Source organism: Callithrix jacchus, chromosome 20 (genome assembly GCF_049354715.1).
Source record: "Callithrix jacchus isolate 240 chromosome 20, calJac240_pri, whole genome shotgun sequence".
Taxonomy (NCBI): Eukaryota; Metazoa; Chordata; class Mammalia; order Primates; family Cebidae; genus Callithrix; species Callithrix jacchus.
Genome location: NC_133521.1, coordinates 30,660,158 through 30,679,119, shown reverse-complemented (window position 1 = coordinate 30,679,119; position 18,962 = coordinate 30,660,158). Strand labels below are relative to the sequence as shown.

At 36.5% G+C, this 18,962-nt stretch overlaps 1 protein-coding gene across 21 annotated transcripts in view; it reads right to left on the bottom strand.

Moving 5' to 3' along the window:
* The window catches only part of HYDIN (HYDIN axonemal central pair apparatus protein), a 516,394-nt gene that overhangs the window by 434,309 nt on the left and 63,123 nt on the right, over nt 1-18,962 (bottom strand). For 8 of the 21 annotated variants that reach the window (XR_008478211.2, XR_013530165.1, XR_013530166.1 and 5 more), the window contains exon 1: nt 17,374-17,523. The exons of the other annotated variants lie outside the window; for them this stretch is intronic. Coding sequence is in view for 4 of the 8 variants with exons in the window: in XM_054248686.2 (XP_054104661.2) it covers nt 17,374-17,488 (115 nt within the window). In the remaining 4 variants the exon portion in view is untranslated. Of the gene's footprint in view, nt 1-17,373; nt 17,524-18,962 lie in introns of those variants that run through there. 21 annotated transcript variants of the gene reach the window in all.

Below are 18,962 nucleotides of genomic sequence, written 5' to 3'. Positions count from 1 at the left end.
GCCAGACAAATGAAGAGAGAAGATCCAAAAAAACATAATGCATAATGAGAGATGACAAAGGGGACATTACCACTGACCCCACAGAAATACAGATAACCATCAGAGACTCTTCTATGCACACCAATTAGAAAATCTAGAAGAAATGGATAAATTCCTGGACACATACATCCTCCCAAGACTGAATCAGGGAGAAATTCAATCCCTGAACAGACTAATAACAAGTTTTGAAATTGAATCAGTAAAAAATAGCCCACGAACCAAAGAAAGCTGAGGACCAGATAGATTCACAGCCAAATTCTGCCAGATGTACACAGAAGAGTGGGTACTGTTCTTACTGAAACTAGTCCAAATAATTGACAGGGAGCAATTCATCCCCAACTCATTCTATGCGGCCAGCATCATCCTGATACCAAAACCTGGCAGAGATACAACAAAAAAAGAAAATGTCAGGCCAATGTCCTTCATAAGCATAGATGCAAAAATCCTCAACAAAATACTAGCAAATCCAATCCAGCAGCACATCAAAAAGCTAATCCACTACCATCAAGTAGGCTTTATCCCTGCAATGCAAGGTTGGTTCAACATATGCAAATCAATAAATGTGATTCATCACATAAAGAGAACTAAAGACAAAAACCACATGATTATCTCAATAGATGAAGAAAAGGCTTTCAGTAAAATTCAACATCTCTTCATGTTGAAAACCATCACTAAACTAAGCACTAGGTACTTCAAAATAATGAGAGCTGTGCAGGACACACTCAGAGCCAACATCAGACTGAATGGGCAAAAGCTGGAAGCGTTTCCTTGAAACCTGGAACAAGACAAGGATGCCCACTCTCACCACTCCCATTCAACACCATACTGGAAGTCCGGGCCAGAGCAATCAGGCAAGAGAAAGAAAGAAAAGGCATCCAAATAGGAAGAGAGGAAGTGAAACTATCCCAGTTTAGAGATGACATCATCCTATAGCTAGAATCTGCCTCAAAGCTCCTTGAACTGATAAGCAACTTCAGCAAAATTTGGGGATACTAAATCAATGTACAAAAATCAGTAGCATTCATGCACTAACAGCACCCAAGCTAAGAGCCAAATCAGGAATACAATCCCATTAACAATTACAACAAAAAGAATGAAATACCTAGGAATACAGCTAACCAGGAAGGTGAAAAGTCTCTATGGCAAAAATTACAAAACACCGCTCAAAGAAATCAGAGAGGACACAAAAAAGGGAAGAACATTCCATGCTCATGGATAGGAAGAATATCATTAAAGGGTCCATACTGTCCAAAGTGATTTATAGATTCAATACTATTCCTATCATACTGGCAGTTATTATTACAGTCTTCATGAAACTAGAAAAAGCTAATGCTTATATACTGCTGGTGGGAGAGTAAATTAGTTCAACCATTGTCAAAATCAGTGTGGCAAATCCTCAAAGAACTAAAAACAGAACTACCATTCAACCTAGACAATCCCACTACTGAGTAGAGTCCCAAAAGAATATAAATCATTCTACCATAAAGACACATGCACATGTATGTTCACTGCAGCACTACTCACAATAGCAAAGACAAGGATCAACCTAAATGCTCATCAGTGGTAGACTGAATAAAGAAAATGTGGTACACATAGACTGTGGAATACTATGCAGCCATAAAATAGAATGAGATCATGTCCTTTGCAGGAACTTGGATGGAACTTGCTCAGCAAACTAACACAAGAACAGAAAACCAAGTACCATATGTTCTCACCTATAAATAGGAGCTAAATAATGAGAACACATGCACAGAAAGAGGGGAACAACAGACACAGGGCCTACTCAAGGGAGAAGGGTAGAAAGAGTAAGAGGTTCAGGAAAAAAAAATACCGAGTACTATGCTTAGAACCAGGGTGATGAAGTAATCTGTATATTAAACACCAAAGTCACAAGTTTATTATATAGTAAGCCACACATGGACCCTTGAACCCAAAATAAAAGTTAAAATATTTTTTAAAAAAACAAATTCTCTGTGAATGCCAGGTATGTCAGCATGTCATTAACTTCTATCTATAATTAGACTAAAATTTTACTCATTTAGATGAAATAAAAATGTATATGAGTAAAACCTGTGTTTCTTGGCCCCACAGAATAAAATGCAAATGTATTGATTTCAGAAAAACATTTCTAACTGTTAGTAGTAATACTAATATAATTTTTACAAATTTATGTATATTATATGATAAAGCAAATAAGTCAGCACCAAGGCATAATCTGTAAAAGAGATAGATATATAATAAAACAAGTTAATAAAAATCATCTAACATTAAATTAGAAATATTAACACACACACACAGATAGAAGTCAGTGATTAGAGCCTGCACGAGATGGGAAGTATGAGAAACCTTCTTCACCTTAGACTGGGATGCAAAATTAAAGCTGGCCACTCCACTACATCTCCAGCAAGTCATAAAACCTGTCCTGGGGCTGAACAGAAAAAAAGAATAAAAAGAAGAGAACAAATACCCAAAAGGTGAGGTTAATTCTGACTCAAATTTGCAGCCAATGTCCATATCACTTAAACTGACAAGAGAACTTCAAGCCATGAGTTAGGTTTAGGGTAGTCCCAGACTAAAAGATCCTGAGGTACCTGGCAAATATAAATCCTCCCTGGAAGAAGGAACCATCATCCCAGACCACAAAGAGTAAGAATACCTACAGATAATATTTCAAGGACAATGAGAAACACATAGTCAGAAGTAAGCAAACACACAAGAAAACAAGCCACCATGGGCAAAAATGTGCAGAAACTAAAGAGAGCAGAAATATCATGAAAGGCTTCACATAGGGGAATTATTAGATACAGACTACAAAACAACTATGTTTACTATGTTTGAAGTACTAACATGCAAGCTTGGCAGTATCTGCAAGGCACAGGAAGCTAAGAAAAAAATGATACAGCAATTCTGTAAAACAATTGGACTCTTAAAAAATGTCAATGTGCTGAAAAACAAAAAAAAAAAAGAAAGGCAACTGTTCTACACTAAAAAAGACTTAAAGAGCTCAATAACTCAATGCAGTATATGATCTTTGACTGGATCCTTGAAAAAATTTTAAAAACACTATAGTGGACATTATTGAAAAATTAGAAAAATATGAATATGGATTGTAAATTAGACAATACTGCTTCAATTTTAAATGTATGGGCTGTGATAACAGTGTTGTGGTTATGTAAGAGAATGTTCTTGGTCTTAGGAAATACCAGCTAAAGTATATAAGGGATAAGTGTCATGATATCTCCCTTACATAAGTCATAAACTTACTTTCAAATGATTCAAAACAGAGAGAAAGAGAAATAAGAGCAAATGTGGCAGAATGCTAACAAGGAGTGACTCTAATTAAAGGGTATATGGGTTTTCATTGTACTATTATTTCGAGTTTTCTTTAGGTATGAAATTAAATAAAATGTTACAGGGGTAAGCTGTATAGAAGATCTGAAAAAGATTCAAACAGAACACCTAGCAATGAAAGATACAGTAACGTAATTTAGATATTCCATGTAAGTAAAGAGTATATTTTAAATGGCTGAAGCAAAAAAATTACTAAACTAGAAAATAGAAGAACTATGCAGGACAGTACATGGAAAGACAAAAAGATAAAAAATAAGCAAGAGACCTGGAGGATGGAGTTCTGACATCACCCAAGGCTTGAGTAAAATAAGAGAAGAGAGCTAAGGAGTCAGAGGCAACATCTAACAAATAATAGCTAAGAATTTACCAAAGTGTTGAAAACACTTGAAGATTTAATATGAAGATTCAAAAAGCCCCAAAAGTCTCAAACTAGATAAATGGGGGGAAAAAGTCTTATCTAGACTCATCCTAGTGATGGTGAAGAAAACCAAAAATAAAGAGAAAATTACTAAAAGAGCCAGTTAAAAAAACAGTCTCCAAATGAGCCATGGTTAGACTGAGAGCTAACTTCTCAATAGATTAGAAGCCAGAAGATGGTAGGATGATGCATTCACATGTGCTGAAAGGAAAAACTGTCATCTCTTAATTCTAAAACCAGGACAAATATATTTTCCTGAATATCTTTTCCTAAATAAGGGCAAATAAAAGACAATTTAAGATAAAGAAACTGATGGATTCACCTTAGCAGACTTTGAATAAAGAAAAATCTAAAGGATATAATTTGGGCAAAACAAAAGTGATCCCAAGTGGAAAAATTTAAGATGACAGAAGAAATGGGTGTGTGGGGGGGAACATGGTCAACAGTGAAGTGATTTGAAATGAACATGAGTGCGGTCATGAATTTCAAAACTAATATTAACAGTTAAAATAGACTTTGAAGAGATTTTAAAGTAAACAATATCAACATTTAAGTCAGGAGGAGGGTATATGGAGTTAAAGAGCTCTGAGAGCTCTCTAGTGTCCGGGGCAAATAGAACAGTTTTAATTAACTGAGAGTTCTCTAATGTCCAGGAGAAACAGAACAGTTTTCAATAACTGAGTTAAGTATACATACATATTGGATTCCTAAGGAAGTAGTGAATTAATGGAATGAGAGTGACAATGCCCAAACTAGAAGAGGAAAAAACTGAATAGTACAAAGATTACTAATCCAGCAGTAATATATTAAAATAGGTTGAATTTAACCAAGAATGTAAAGTTATATTAACATTAGCAAAGCAATTAATGTAGTTCAACATTCAACAAAAATTAAATAATAGTCTCAATAGATGCAGAAAAAGAATATGATAAAATTCAAAGGCATTCATGATTTTTGAAAGTTATTAGCAAACTAAAAAAGCAAGTAACTCCCTCAACCCAATAATGCATATCTACAAATGCATAAAAATCTACAGCAGAGATAATGCTTAATCAGTACACATTGAAAATTTTCACTTGATATCAAGAACAAGATCCTTATCTATTGATACCCATCATCACCGTTCCTATCAACAGAAATTTAAGGTCCTATCTAAAGCTGGAAGACAAAGAAGAAAAAAATGAAAAACTGGGAAGGACATAACAAAACTCAAATTGTTAGCAAACAATATGAATATATAACTTTTTTAGAAAATCCAAAAGCTAACATAAATTATTAGAATCAATACATTTAGCAATGTTGCTATATACAAAATAAATATATCCAAAAATTACATTTCTATATGCTCAAGATAAGTTAAAAAATCAAGCTGTTAATTACAATACCATAAAAAGTTCAAATTCCTAGGGCTATACTGCAGATGCAAGGATAATACATTATTAAGAAAAATTAAAGATGACCTAAGTAATAAAGAGATACACCACACTCATGGGTTAGAAAATTCACTATTGTAAAGTTATCTTTTTTCCAGATTGAACTGGAAAGGAATCAAAACTTGAAAAAATTTAGTCCTCAAAAACACTGAATTTCTGATGGGACTTGACATGCTGAGTCTAAGATTTTTATGAGAATTAAAAAGGCAAGGAATAATGAAGATTATATTAAAGAACAAATTAAATTATTGGAGGATTTTTGTACCCAGCCTCACATCCTCTAGGCCCACCAATATCGTCCCACAGTGTAAGCTGGAAGCACCCCCTCAGCTGCACTGCAGTATTTCACTTTTTCTGTCCTTGGTTTATCTGATAGGAACCTCCTAGTGCTCACACATATGCAGCCTGGAAGTGTGAAGGACATATTCCTTGAGCAATGGGAGACAGTCAGAAGTTAGTGCATAAAAGCTACACTCTTCTATTCTTTGGATGGACAATTTTGAGGTGCATCCTATAAGGCTCTTCAGAGGGTCCCAGTGGGACAAAACCTGAGTTGTCCACAGTGATAGCCAATTTAAGAGCACAGCTTTAAACTGCTTTTATTTCCTTCCCTGCCTCACTCTTTCAGTCCCTCACTCCTCCCTTGCAATCACTTAGCAAAAATAAACTACCAACCCTCAAGTCCTAGACTCAGGCTCTGCCTCCTTGGCAGACATCCAGGATAAGACAATGGAGAGACCTGCTCTATCAGACATCAACATTTATCATAAAGCCAAGTCTGGGGCAGGAAATAGACCAGATGAGTCTGAAACACCTGGTTATGCCTGAAAGCAAAGAAACTATCACAGACTATGCAATCCATCCATCCATCCATCCATCCATCAATCAAATGCGACGGAGTCCAACTTGCAGGGTTCTCCCATTGGCCAAAGACAGGATAAAACTAATTAGCCATCTTTAGATGTCACTAGAGCACCAATTCATTATTCTGGCGAAGGAAGGAAGGAAGGAAAGAGAGAAGGAGGAAGGGAGAAAGGGAGGAAGAGCCAAGAATTCATGCCTTTCTTGTATAAAATGTAATTCATGGCAGCAAAATAGTAAATGAGAAAAAGTTCTTTACAGAAAAATTCTAGCTGATGAATGAATGTACAACAAATGATAGTACTATTTGAAAAGCATCACACTGCCACTCCTACTGAAAGGATTTAAGCCCTTATGCTAAAACTCTGGAGTGATACCTTGATGGGGAACATTATAATCAATCAAGCTGGCTGACAACATGTAAATCCTGTAACCAATCTTAATGCCATTAAAAAAACAAACAAAAAAAACACTAGCCAGGTGTGGTGGCTCATGCCTGTGATCTCAGTACTTTGGGAGGCTGAGGAAGGAGGATCACTTGAGCCCAGGAGTTTGAGACACCATATAAAAAATGAAAAGACAAGTCTCAAAACGGGAAAAGGTACTTATGACACATAATCGACAAAACTCCTGTACCAAAATATTTAAAGAACTCCTACAAAACAATATATATTTTTTAAAAAACAGACAATCCAATAGGGAAAAAAAGGCAAAAGAATAGGCTCTTTACTAGAGAATATCTAAATGGCCAATAAATACATAAAACATGCCCAAACTCATCAAAAACCGGGGAAATGCAATTAAAACCAGTATTATGCTGTTCTTCTCTCAGATAATCCATCCAACAGATCATAAGAACAATGTACAACCACTGCCGAAAGTGATTTTGAATTGACTTATGCACAAATTTACCCCCATTTTAAGTCTCAGTGATGCCCCCAAGTTGTCATTCAGACAAGTTCATACATACAGGTCCATCTGTGTTGATGAACCATTCTCCACAATGAGAAGCCAAAGTCATTTGAACTAAGTAGAGATCTCATCTGTCCCTGATTCATGACAATGTCTGTCCTACAGTCCTGTATTAATTATTTTGTCCAAATAGAATACACTATCCATATAAGAATTTCACTTCTGAACAAAACAAAATAAAAACCCATGAGTGGTGACCTCAAAATGAACTGGTTAAATTTAAGGACTCATTTTTAAAGGTCAGTGTCCTTTTGCTGCAAATACAGTTCCTATGCAGATGAGAAGTTGAACCTGCCCTATGGAGCCGAGCATAATTAGCCAGCTGCACCCTCATAATAAGGTGCAGATGGTTAATTGCACCAGCAAATAACTGCTTACTTGTGGGCACAAAAGCCTGTACCTAAAATCATTGAAAGTATACTCGGGACTATTTATGCTCATGGCAAACAAAACACATTTCCAAGGTTTCATCTGTGAACGGATCACAGCCAGCTCCAACACCCTGCTTTGGGGGAGAGCCATTCATGCTGCTGAGGTCTGGTTCAAGGGACAGACCACTGGCTACAAAGCCACATATCAACTGGTGAAATATTTCTTGGGGTGCTGAATCCTTGCTGAAAAATCTCCCGAATTTGTTGTAACGAGGATGAGGGAATCAGTCAATATGGTAAGACTTTGGTTTCCCTAGAACCAAAGTAAATTCTATATTGTTTTGATTAAACCCTGAAATTTTATTTTTCATAAACACCTCAACATTAGTTTTCTGAATAAGAAAAAAAAGACCAATTTTCTTGTGCCCTTGAGGAATTTCATGCACTAGCTAAACTCCTAGAATTTAGCAAGCTGTGTTAGATTCAACATGCCCATTGGCTGTTAGACTGTTCCAACGCTTCATTCTAAAACATGTTCTATTAATCCCAACGTGGTAAGAATAGGATATGGGGAGAAAACAGAGTAGGGATAACTACTCCATAAAATCTATGTTTGGGAAGTCCTCAGTCAGCTGCAAAGCTTTCAGTTGAGCAAGAGGTCAAGATAACAGGGCTGGGGAACAGAATACTAATCTACTGGAATCCACACAGAACCCTTCTTCTGAAGAACTCACTGGGTTATGTGATTCTATTCAGTGTAATTGTGTACTGGAGAGGAGGAAAAGCTGTTTGCCATGGTTTTAATTGCTAAGAACACACTATCTTTTTCAGAACCATCTGTTTAATTGTAATTACAAACAGCGATGTAGAAACGCAAATGATTAACAAGTACAAAATTTCCTACCACTAACAGTTTTAACATAACAAGCCATATTGTGAAAGAGTATGTTGCCTTTTCCCTCCCTGCAATATTTCATGATTTGGCAACTGACAACCTACCATTTTTTTACAGAATCTCAGTCTGGTAGAGCTAAAGTTATTAATTAATATTCTTATATTACATCCTCCTGTTATTGCTTTTTATTAAATTGTAATTCTCTCTAGGAGTGAAGGGATTATATCAGAAATGAAATGCATAAGACCCCTTTGTTTCCATCTCCCACCAAAATCTTTGAGGTTTCACAAGATACACATCATCTATAATGAATCACCGGGCATATTCCAAAGCATTGCAAGACTAAGTTTTGGCTTTCATCAACACAAATTTCTGCTTTCCTGGTTTTGAAATATGCTTCCCACACTGTTATTATTTTAAAAGCCAGGAGTACTGGTAATTGTTTTCAGACATCAATAAAATAGCTTACCCTTGAAATTTATTTTAATTAGGGATTTTTCAAAGCCACTGCTGCAAACTTGGGTGGATTGTTTATAATAAAAACGAGCATCAACAACATAGTTGTGCAGAACATAGAATTAGGCAAAGTTGTTTAACTTAGGCTTATAATAGCAGTTTAAAGAAATAAAAACAGACGCAGATACAGTCAGATCATAATGTTATTAGAGCAACCTTACATTCAGGACATTTTAGATAGCTTATTAAAAACAAGAAGATGCCATTTTAAAATAAAGGGGGGATTTGTGAACTGCCAGTGAAATTATAAGAGACATTTTGAAATGACTTTTTTCTAGTCATTTCACACTAATTTTTCTTTAAAGTCGACTTTTTGGTACTCATATTAAGATGTAGATCACCACTTTAAAAATAGATGATCTAATATAGGATAGCCTACTGCATTTGAACCAGTGCTTTCTAACAAGCCTTTCTATCAAGCACAGAACAATCTTTAGAAGTCTACTTTTCCTCCCTACCACCTCATGGGATAAATATGAACCTTTTAAAAATTGGAGGATGAAAACATTTTAAATCCAAGTAAATTAAAAGACTGCACAGTTTTTCAAATTAAATTGCATTAGAGGCATTTTATGATATGTCAGTTTTCCTCACTTTTCCTTCTCTGCCCAACCTGAAACGCTTCCAGCAATGATCCTACAATTATTTTTGCATTATTTCAAGCCCCCATCCCTCTCAAAAGACATTTTGTATGAAGAGCAGCCAAATGCTAAGTGCTTCTGCAGTGTTAATGAGGAAACAGATCTTGGAAGAAATTATTTGATAGGAAAAGTTTGCCCTCAGGAATGAGTTGCCATTTTACTTTTAATGATGGTAACTATGGTTGAGTGTATTTCAGTCCATTGCGTTCTGAAACGTGCTCATCCCAAACCAGTGATCTTTAATCGTTGTGGTCCAAGTGCTACCGGGAATCTGATGATGGCTATGAACACTATCCCCCAAAAGATTAATATAAACAGAAAATCTGAAGGCCCAACATCCAGGATCAAGAATCTCTATTACACAGATCCTGAATGTGTACCAATTAAAACATGGTTTCGATACTAACAGGCTGTGGGAGTTTCCTTTCAAACTTGAGCATTTTTATATTCTAAACGTTTTTGCTGCTAAAGTGAAAAAAAAAGTCTCAAAACTATCCTTGAAGGCTGTGAAACTATGTAACTACTAAGGGGTAATAACTTCCTTCTACTCTGTGATTGCACAAATCATTCTCACACACAAGCCAGAAGTATTCCTTCCCCCAAACAACTCTAACTTTGCCTTATTTTATCATAAAATAAAATACCACCTTACAAGTATCATTTTCTAAGAGCTTTCAGATATGCACTCACGGTCACATCTTTAGATCTAATATAGAAAACTCACTTTACATAAAAAGAAAATATTAAAGTCCCCAGTCTGCATATATACATTCAGTTCGCATTTGCTAAACCAGAATTTTTCCATCTTTGTCACACATGTATACAGCAAATACACCCAGATTTCACAGAAGATTTACTCTGATGCGCTCAATAAATAATTCAATACAAAAATTATTAAGAATAGTTGCCTTGGGGAACCAGACTAGGAGAGAGAGTGGAGTAATGAGAGGGCTTTCACGTTTACATTTCTAAGGTATTAAATTTTTTACAAGGAGTATGTAAATGACTGTGCTAAAAAAATGAGATTACAAAGTAATACGTTATTTTCTAATGTAGGATATGCTGGTTTATTTGAACCAACTCTAAGGCTGAAAAAACTGAAAATGCTAGTTAAAATATTTTTTAATCTTCTCAAAAGCATCAAAAAGCTAACAAGACTGTAAGGAATTACCTAGTCAACATCAAACTGAAAACAGGAACCAAGAAAGGTAAGTGGAGCACTGAAACAAATTGGGTAAGAGATCATCCTCTAGACAAGGACACCTTGAGCTCTGCTTGTGGCTGCTTTGTAGAGCTTCCAGGAAAGGTCAACATCCAGGTTCCAGCAAAGAGGGGAGATTCCACTCCAAAGGACTACACTTTCACTATCTGGACCCAAAATAAACCCTTTTTATCCCACCATCCCCAGCTGAATGCAAGGGAAGATTCCTTGGCACCTAACAGACAGAGACGTATAAAGAAAAAACAACCTGAAAGGTTAGCATTACAGCCAACTCTTTTAGAGATGTGCAGCCAAATTTACATCACCTGTGAACTCACTCAGAAAGCCTCAAGGTGTGATTTTTACTTTAAAATGAGCCTGGACAGGTAGTTCCCTGAGGTACCCAAGAGAGGCAAATGCAAACCCTCTCTGATGATCCTCCTTCCCTGAGGACGTCTTTGAGATCATGCTTCATCTTAGTCACCAAACACTTCCCATAAATAACTTTCCAAGGAAGATAAGCAGCTCTCAATAAAATAAACAAGCACACTAAGAGAGTAGGAAAAGCTCCCTAACAAGAACCAGCTAAAACATCCTGTAGGAAAAGAAACTCAAGAAGTGAAGACTAAAATAATTAAAATTAAAACTCAATAAATAGAATGTATAATTCTAAGATGAATGTATTTCATAGCAGAGAGCCCCTGCATCTACTTCAACAGCTAGAAAATAAAATAGAAAAATTACCAAAATCATGTATTTTAAGACATTAAAGAGACTAAAGGTTTGGACTAAAGGTTTCTCTGTACATTGTGAACTATAACCTAAATGAAGCTGTAAACAGACTGTAGCCTATTCCTGTGCCAATCACTGAGTTTTGGCCAATCAAAGGTGGCCAACTTTTCAAACTGTGTTCAGATAAGACAAGCATTGAGCTGTAACTAATCTGGCTGTGTGCCTACTTCCATTTTCTGTACATCATTTTCTTTTCTCTAATCACAAATCATCTTCTACCACATGGCTGCACTGGAGTCTTTCTGAGCCTACTCTGGCTCAAGAGACTGCCCACATAGCACACAAAAAAGATAATACATCATGATCAAGTGGGTTTCATCCCAGGAATGCAGAGATGGTTTAACATTTGCAAGTCAATAAATATGATAAGTCACACAAACAATTAAAAACAAAAACCACAGATTATCTCAATAGATGCAGAATATGCATTTGAAAAAAATCCAGCATCCCTTATGGTAAAAACCCTCAACAAAATAAGCATAGAAGGGATTTATCTCAAAGTAATAAAGGCCATATATGACAAACCCACAGCCAACATCATACTGAATGGCAAAATGTTGAAAGTCTTCTCTGTGAGAACCGGAGCAAGAAAAGGATGCCCACTTTCATCACTTCTATTCGACATAATACTGGAAGTCCTATCCAGAGCAACCAGCAAGAGAAAGAAATAAAGGGCATCCAAATTGGAAAAGAAGTCAACCTGTCACTGTTCACCAGTGATATGATTATATACCTAGAAAATCCTAAAGACTCATCTAAAAGGCTCCCAGATCTGAGGAACAAATTCAGTAAAGTCTGAGGTTACAAAATTAACATACACAAATCAGTAGCACTGCTATACACCAAAAACAACCATGCTGAGAATCAACTCAAGAGCTCAATCTCTTTTACAACAGCTGCAAAAAAAAAAAAAAAGAAATGAATAACAGAGGACATAAACAAATGGAAACACATCCTATGCTCATGAGTGGGAAGAATCAATATTGTGAAAATGACCATACTATCCAAAGCAATTCCCATCAAAATAACATCATCATTCTTCACAGAACTACAACAAACAATTCTAAAATTCACATGGAACCAAAAAGAGCCCACACAGCCAGAGCAATACTAAGCAAAAAGAACAAATCTAGAGGCATCACATTACATTACAAGGCTTCAAATTACACTACAAGGCTATAGTTACCAAAACAGCATAGTACCGGTATAAAAATGGGCACAGAGATCAATAGAACAGAATAGAGAGCCCAAAAATAAAGCCAAATAATTACAGCCAACTAATTTTGACAAAGCATGTAAAAATTTTAATTGGAGAGAGGCCACCCTATTCAATAAATGGTGATGGAAAAATGGGGAAGCCGCATGTAGAAGAATGAAACTGGATCCTCATCTCATACTTTATTAAAACATATCAACTCCCAATGGATCAAAAACTTAAATCTAGGACATGAAACCATAAAAATCCTAGAAGATAACATTGGAAAAACTCTTCTGGACATTGGTTTAGGCAGAAATTCAGAACTAAGACCCTAAAAGCAAATGCAACAAAAACAAAACAAATAAATAGGTCCTAATTAAACTAAAAAGCTACTGCAAAGCAAAAGAAATAGTAAGCAGGGTAAACAGACAACGCAGAGTGGGAGAAAATATTTGCAAGCTATGCATCAAATAAAGGACTAGTATCCAGAATCTATGAGGAACTCAAACAAATCAGCAAGAAAAAAACAAATAATCCCTTCAAAAAGTGGGCTAAAAACATGAATAGACATTTGTCTTTTTTTTTGAGACGGAGTTTCGCTCTTGTTACCCAGGCTGGAGTGCAATGGCGCGATCTCAGCTCACCACAACATCTGCCTCCTGGGTTCAGGCAATTCTCCTGCCTCAGCCTCCCGAGTAGCTAGGATAACAGGCACGCGCCACCATGCCCAGCTAATTTTTTGTATTTTTAGTAGAGATGGGGTTTCACCATGTTGACCGGGATGGTCTCGATCTCTCGACCTCGTGATCCACCCGTCTTGGCCTCCCAAAGTGCTGGGATTACAGGCTTGAGCCACCGCGCCCGGCCGACATTTGTCAAAAGAAAATATACTACCAGCCAACAAACATGAAAAAAAATGCTCATCACTAGTCATCAGGGAAATGCAAATTAAAACCACAATGAGATACCACCTTACTCCTGCAAGAATGGTCATAATTAAAAAGTCAAAAAACAATAGATGTTGGTGGGGATGTAAATTAGTACAACCACTATGAAAAACAGTAGGGAGATTCCTTAAAGAACTAAAAGTAGATCTACCATTTGATCCAGCAATCCCACTACTGGGTGTCTACCCAAAGGAAAATAAGTCATTACATGAAAAAGACACATTGGCATGCATGTTTATAGCAACACAATTTGCAATTGCAAAGATATGGAACAAACCTAAGTGCCCATCGACCAACAAGTGGATAAAAAACATGTAAAATGTATATACCATGGAATACTACTCAACCAGAAGGAGGGACAAAATAATGTCTTTTACAGAAAGTAGGATGCAGCTAGAGGCCATTGTTCTAAGTGAAGTAACGCAGGAATGAAAAACCAGATATTTTCTCCCTTATAAGTGGGAGCTAAGCTGTGAGATGCAAAGACATACAGAGTGATGAACTGCAGGGGCTCAGGTGGGGAGGTCGGGAGTAGGATAAGGGAAAAAAGACTACTTATCGGGTATAGTATATACTGCTCAGATGACAGACAGGTCCACTACAGTCTCAGAATTCACCACTAAAGAACTCATCCATGTAACCAAAAACCACCTCTATGCCAAAAATGATTGAAACATAAAATTATAATTTAAAAAGAGGCTGTCCAATTTGCAAATTTTTCTTTGCTCCGAAATGATTCATGAATCATTCTTTAATTAAATTAAACTCAGTTAAATTTAATTTGGCCGCGGTTTTTCTTTTAACAATAGACTAGAAAAACCAAAATTTCAGAAGGAAAATGGTCTGTCATCAATGAGTTGAGGTTACTGGTCATGTTTTTCTCTGGGGACGTTTGCTAATTCTAGGCACAAGGAGACAATCCAGCTTGGCTCAGGCAGAGGATTCTTAAGGTAAGAGGAGGCACCAACAGAATATCTGATGCTTGTAAAATCTGGCAAGACAAACAGGAATCTAAAACGCCAGGGCCAAATTCCCCTATGGGCGATTTGCTGAGAAGTGGAACAGCATGAGAGCTCTGAAGTTGAATGAGAAAGAGTATAGGGTCCTCTGTTCACCCTACTTTCTTTCTGTGTCCTGACTGCTCTGTGATCCAGCCAGTTGCAGGTGTTTTGTAGCAGACCCAAACCTGGGCCTTGAATATTCCTAGGAACTGATAAAGATACCGAGGTTGCTGCCTACAATACTGAAAAAGAAACTAGCCCTGGCCCTGAGCCAAATTCCTTAAACTCTCATATAAACTCCATACCCTGACCCCTTCACTGCAGTCATACCTAGGTAGAACACCCATTTTGTCTTGCTGTCCATTTTGCAAACTGCTGCAGCACTCTGTATGTTTCCTTAATAAATGCTTTGAATTGACCACTCTGGCATTTAGTGTTTCCTTCTTTCTTTGGAATCCCAACTGGCCCCATCTCTGGACAGTTTGGGGCATTCCATCATGGGAAATCTTCTGCTGTCATTTTTGGGGGTGATTCTGGCCACAGGTGTGACGGGACGAAACACAGAGTGAAATATGCTATAGTCTGTTGCTGCTTAGAACTTGAAGTTTACAAAGAGGGAGGGGAGAGGCTTGCAACAAACATAACACAGTTCTCCACCTTAAGACATTTGAATAAGGTTTAACATTTGATTGGGTATGAAACAAGGAATGAACAATTGGAAATGGAAAATTTTAAAACAGTATCATATACAATAGTATCAAATAGTATCAAAAAACATGAAATACAGAACTAACAAAATATGTGCAGAAGTTGCATGTTAAAAATTTTAAAACATCATTGAGAGAAATGAAAGAGGACCTAAATCAAAGGAGATATACTGTGTTCATAAATTGGAAGATTCAATATTGCTAAGATGCCAGTTCTCCTCAAATCAATCTATACTCCAATGAAATCTAATCAAAATGCCCACAGATTTTTTTTTTGTCGATATCAATCTTTAATTCTAAAATCTGTATGAAAAGGTAAAGGAACCAGTGTAGCCAAATCAATTTTGAAAAATAAGAACAAAGTAGAACTCAAGTCACCAGATTTCAAAATTCACTGTAAAGTTATCAAGAAATCAATTTTATGCTGTTAAAATGACTGGCAGTTCATTTCAGAAAAAACACTATTCATATTTTTCTGGAATATTCTCTTCCATTGATAAATCAGAAACATGTATTCACACATACATGATCAATTGATTATTGACAAAAGTGCCAAGGTAAGTGGAGAGAGGAGAATCTCTTTAACAAATGGTTTTGAAACATTCACCCTTATGAAAAAAAAAAATACACTTCAACTCTTGCCTGATGTCTCACACAAAAATTAATTCAAAACTCATCAAAGACCCACATGTAAAACCCAAAGCTATGAAACTCTGAAGAAAACATAGAGGAAAATCTTGTTACTTTGTGTTAGGCCAAAGGTTTTCAGATATCACACAAAAACATAAAAGAAAAAATTAGTAAGATTAGACTTCATAAAAACTTTTGACTTCAAAAGACATCATGAAGAAAATTGAAACCAGCCCAATTTCCTCATAGAACTGATGTTTATGGTCTTTTTAAATAAACAGAAATTGACACTCCTGGTCTTAAGCTTGAAAGTTAAATTTGTCTTATCTGAGTTCCTTTCTTAGAAAACTGACCCTCAGGCCTCCTAGATAGTATAAAGGAACTGAAACTCACCAGATCACCACATCCAGACAATGAGAAGCCAGATTCCTCTTCCTTACCCCTCCCTAATTCCTGTTTTCTACATTCTTTCCCTGGTATTTAAATTTCCAATTTTAGTCAGTTAGAGAGACAATTTGAGACCTATCTCCTATGTCCACAGCTGCGGCACCCAAATAAAGCCTTCTTCCCTGGCAGTACTCTTTGTCCCAATGATTGGCTTTCTGTGCTGTAAACAATGAGATCTAGATCAAACCCCTGGCATTTCCATAATAAAGTGTTTTAAAAAGGAAAGATGTGTCACATACTGGGAGAAATTATATGCAAATTAAATATCTGACTTTTGTCATATATGTACATATATATGAATGATATGGGCAAAAGATACAAACAGAAACTTCCCAAGTTTACCAAACTTCTTCACCAAAGATACAATAACAAATAAGCATGTTATTCAACATCATTAATCACTGGGAAATGCAAATTAAAAGCAGAATGAGATACCCCTACATAGCTATAAGAATAGCTAAACTTAACAAAATTATCACCTGCTAACAAGGTTGCAATTTGGCGTTTCCTGTAAAATTAATACTTATCATATAACCTAACAATCCTCCTCCCAGGTATTTATCAAAATAATTAATAACATATATCCATACAAAGACCTGTATGGGAATATTTATAACAGTTTTACTTATTCATAATTATCAAATACTGGAAGCAATCCTAATGTCCATTTGTTTGTGGTACATCCATTCAATAGAATAGTACACAGCAATGAAAAGAAATGAGCTACTGTTACATACAACAACATGGCTAAATCTCAAAAGCAATATGCTAAATAAAACAAGCCAGACAAAAAGTGCTATATATGTTATAATTCCACTCATGTGACATTCTGGTTAACACAGAATCAGAAAACAGATCATTGGTGCTATGGGCTTGAAGTGGGGAAGGAGCACTGACTACAATGTGGTACAAGAGAACTTTCTTAGCTAAATGGAATCATTCTATATACTTACTGTGATAGATATATATTATGGTTTGGCTGTGTCCCCACACAAATATCATCTTGAATTGTAACTCCCTAATCCCCTTGTGCCATGGAAGAGACCCCATGGAAGGTAACCGAATCATGGGGGTAGGTTTTCCTGGGCTGTTCTCACAACAGTGACTAAGTCTCACAAGATCTGATGGTTTTATAAAGGGGAGGTTCCCCTGCACACACTCTCTTGCCTACCATGATGTAATATGTGACTTTGCTCCTCCTTTGCCTTCCACCGTGATTATGAGGACTCCACCGTCAGTGGAACTGTGAGTCACTTAAACCTCTTTCCTTTATAAATTACCCAGCCTTGGATATGTCTTTATTAGCAGCATGATAACAGAGTAATACAGTAGAGAACTCTGTATTTTCAAAAGTCATGGAACTGTACACATAAAAGGGGTACATTTCCCTATATGTAAATTATATATCAATAAATCTGACTTTAAAAAATAGCTAAGATCATACCAGGAAAAATATTAATTTTAATTATATCTCAACATAACATACAAAGCACCAATATCCAGGGTATGTACAGCACTCTTACAAATCAATACCAAAAGGATCACCAAATTTAAAATTGGGCAAAGATAAAGTCAGGCAACTCACAGAAGATCTAGGAAGTAAAATTATAAAGTAACAACCATTATTTTCCCATCACAAAAACAAGAGTTTACGACCCGTAAATCAAGTGTTGATGAGTCTGCAAGGCAAAGACCCCAAAGAGTTGCATCAATGGGGACGATGAAATTTCAACTATATTCATACTTGGCTAAATTGAAAGGCAGAATAATAACCTTTTAAAGAGTGATTGCCTTTGCTATTACAATTAATGGACCTCTGTCTAGATGAGCTGAGGTGGTCCTGAATACTCTGGTGAGTTTCATCAGTGCTGGAATAATCAGTCAATCCTTCCAGACATGGGAGGTATCCACAAATGATTCTAAGGATTTACCCAACCACCAAGCAAAGAGTGATGTCCAAATAACCACATAAATGGTGACAGCCCCCTTGATATTTTGAAGGAAGAAACTCAAGTGTGAAATGAAGGCACAGCAAAATTTAAAGAACAAAGAAAATGAAACTGACAAATGTATTCTTCTACTAATTCATGTTGACAAATGGGAAGAGTCTATAAATCATAATTTATGCAATTTGCTTAAGTATTCTCAGAATCAAAGCTTTCTAATGGCTCAGTTTCTGAACTGGGTTGCTCCTGGGTGATTTAAGGAATTTTCCAAGGATATTTTTGACTGTGTTCAACTTTCACCTGACTTAAACACTCTCTTAATTATTTATTGTTTATTTTTGAGATGGAGTGTTTCTCTGTGACCCAAGCTGGAGTGCAATGGTGCTATCTTGGCTCACTGCAACCTCCGACTCCCGGGTTCAAGCGGTTCTCCTGCCTCAGCCTCCCAAGTAGCTGGGATTACAGGCATTACAAGTGCATGCCACCAGGCTGGCTAATTTTTGTATTTTTAGTAGAGACAGGGTTTCACCATGTTGGCCAGGCTGGTCTCGAACTCCTGACCTCAGGTGATCCAGCCTATGGCAGAGTGAGTTCGT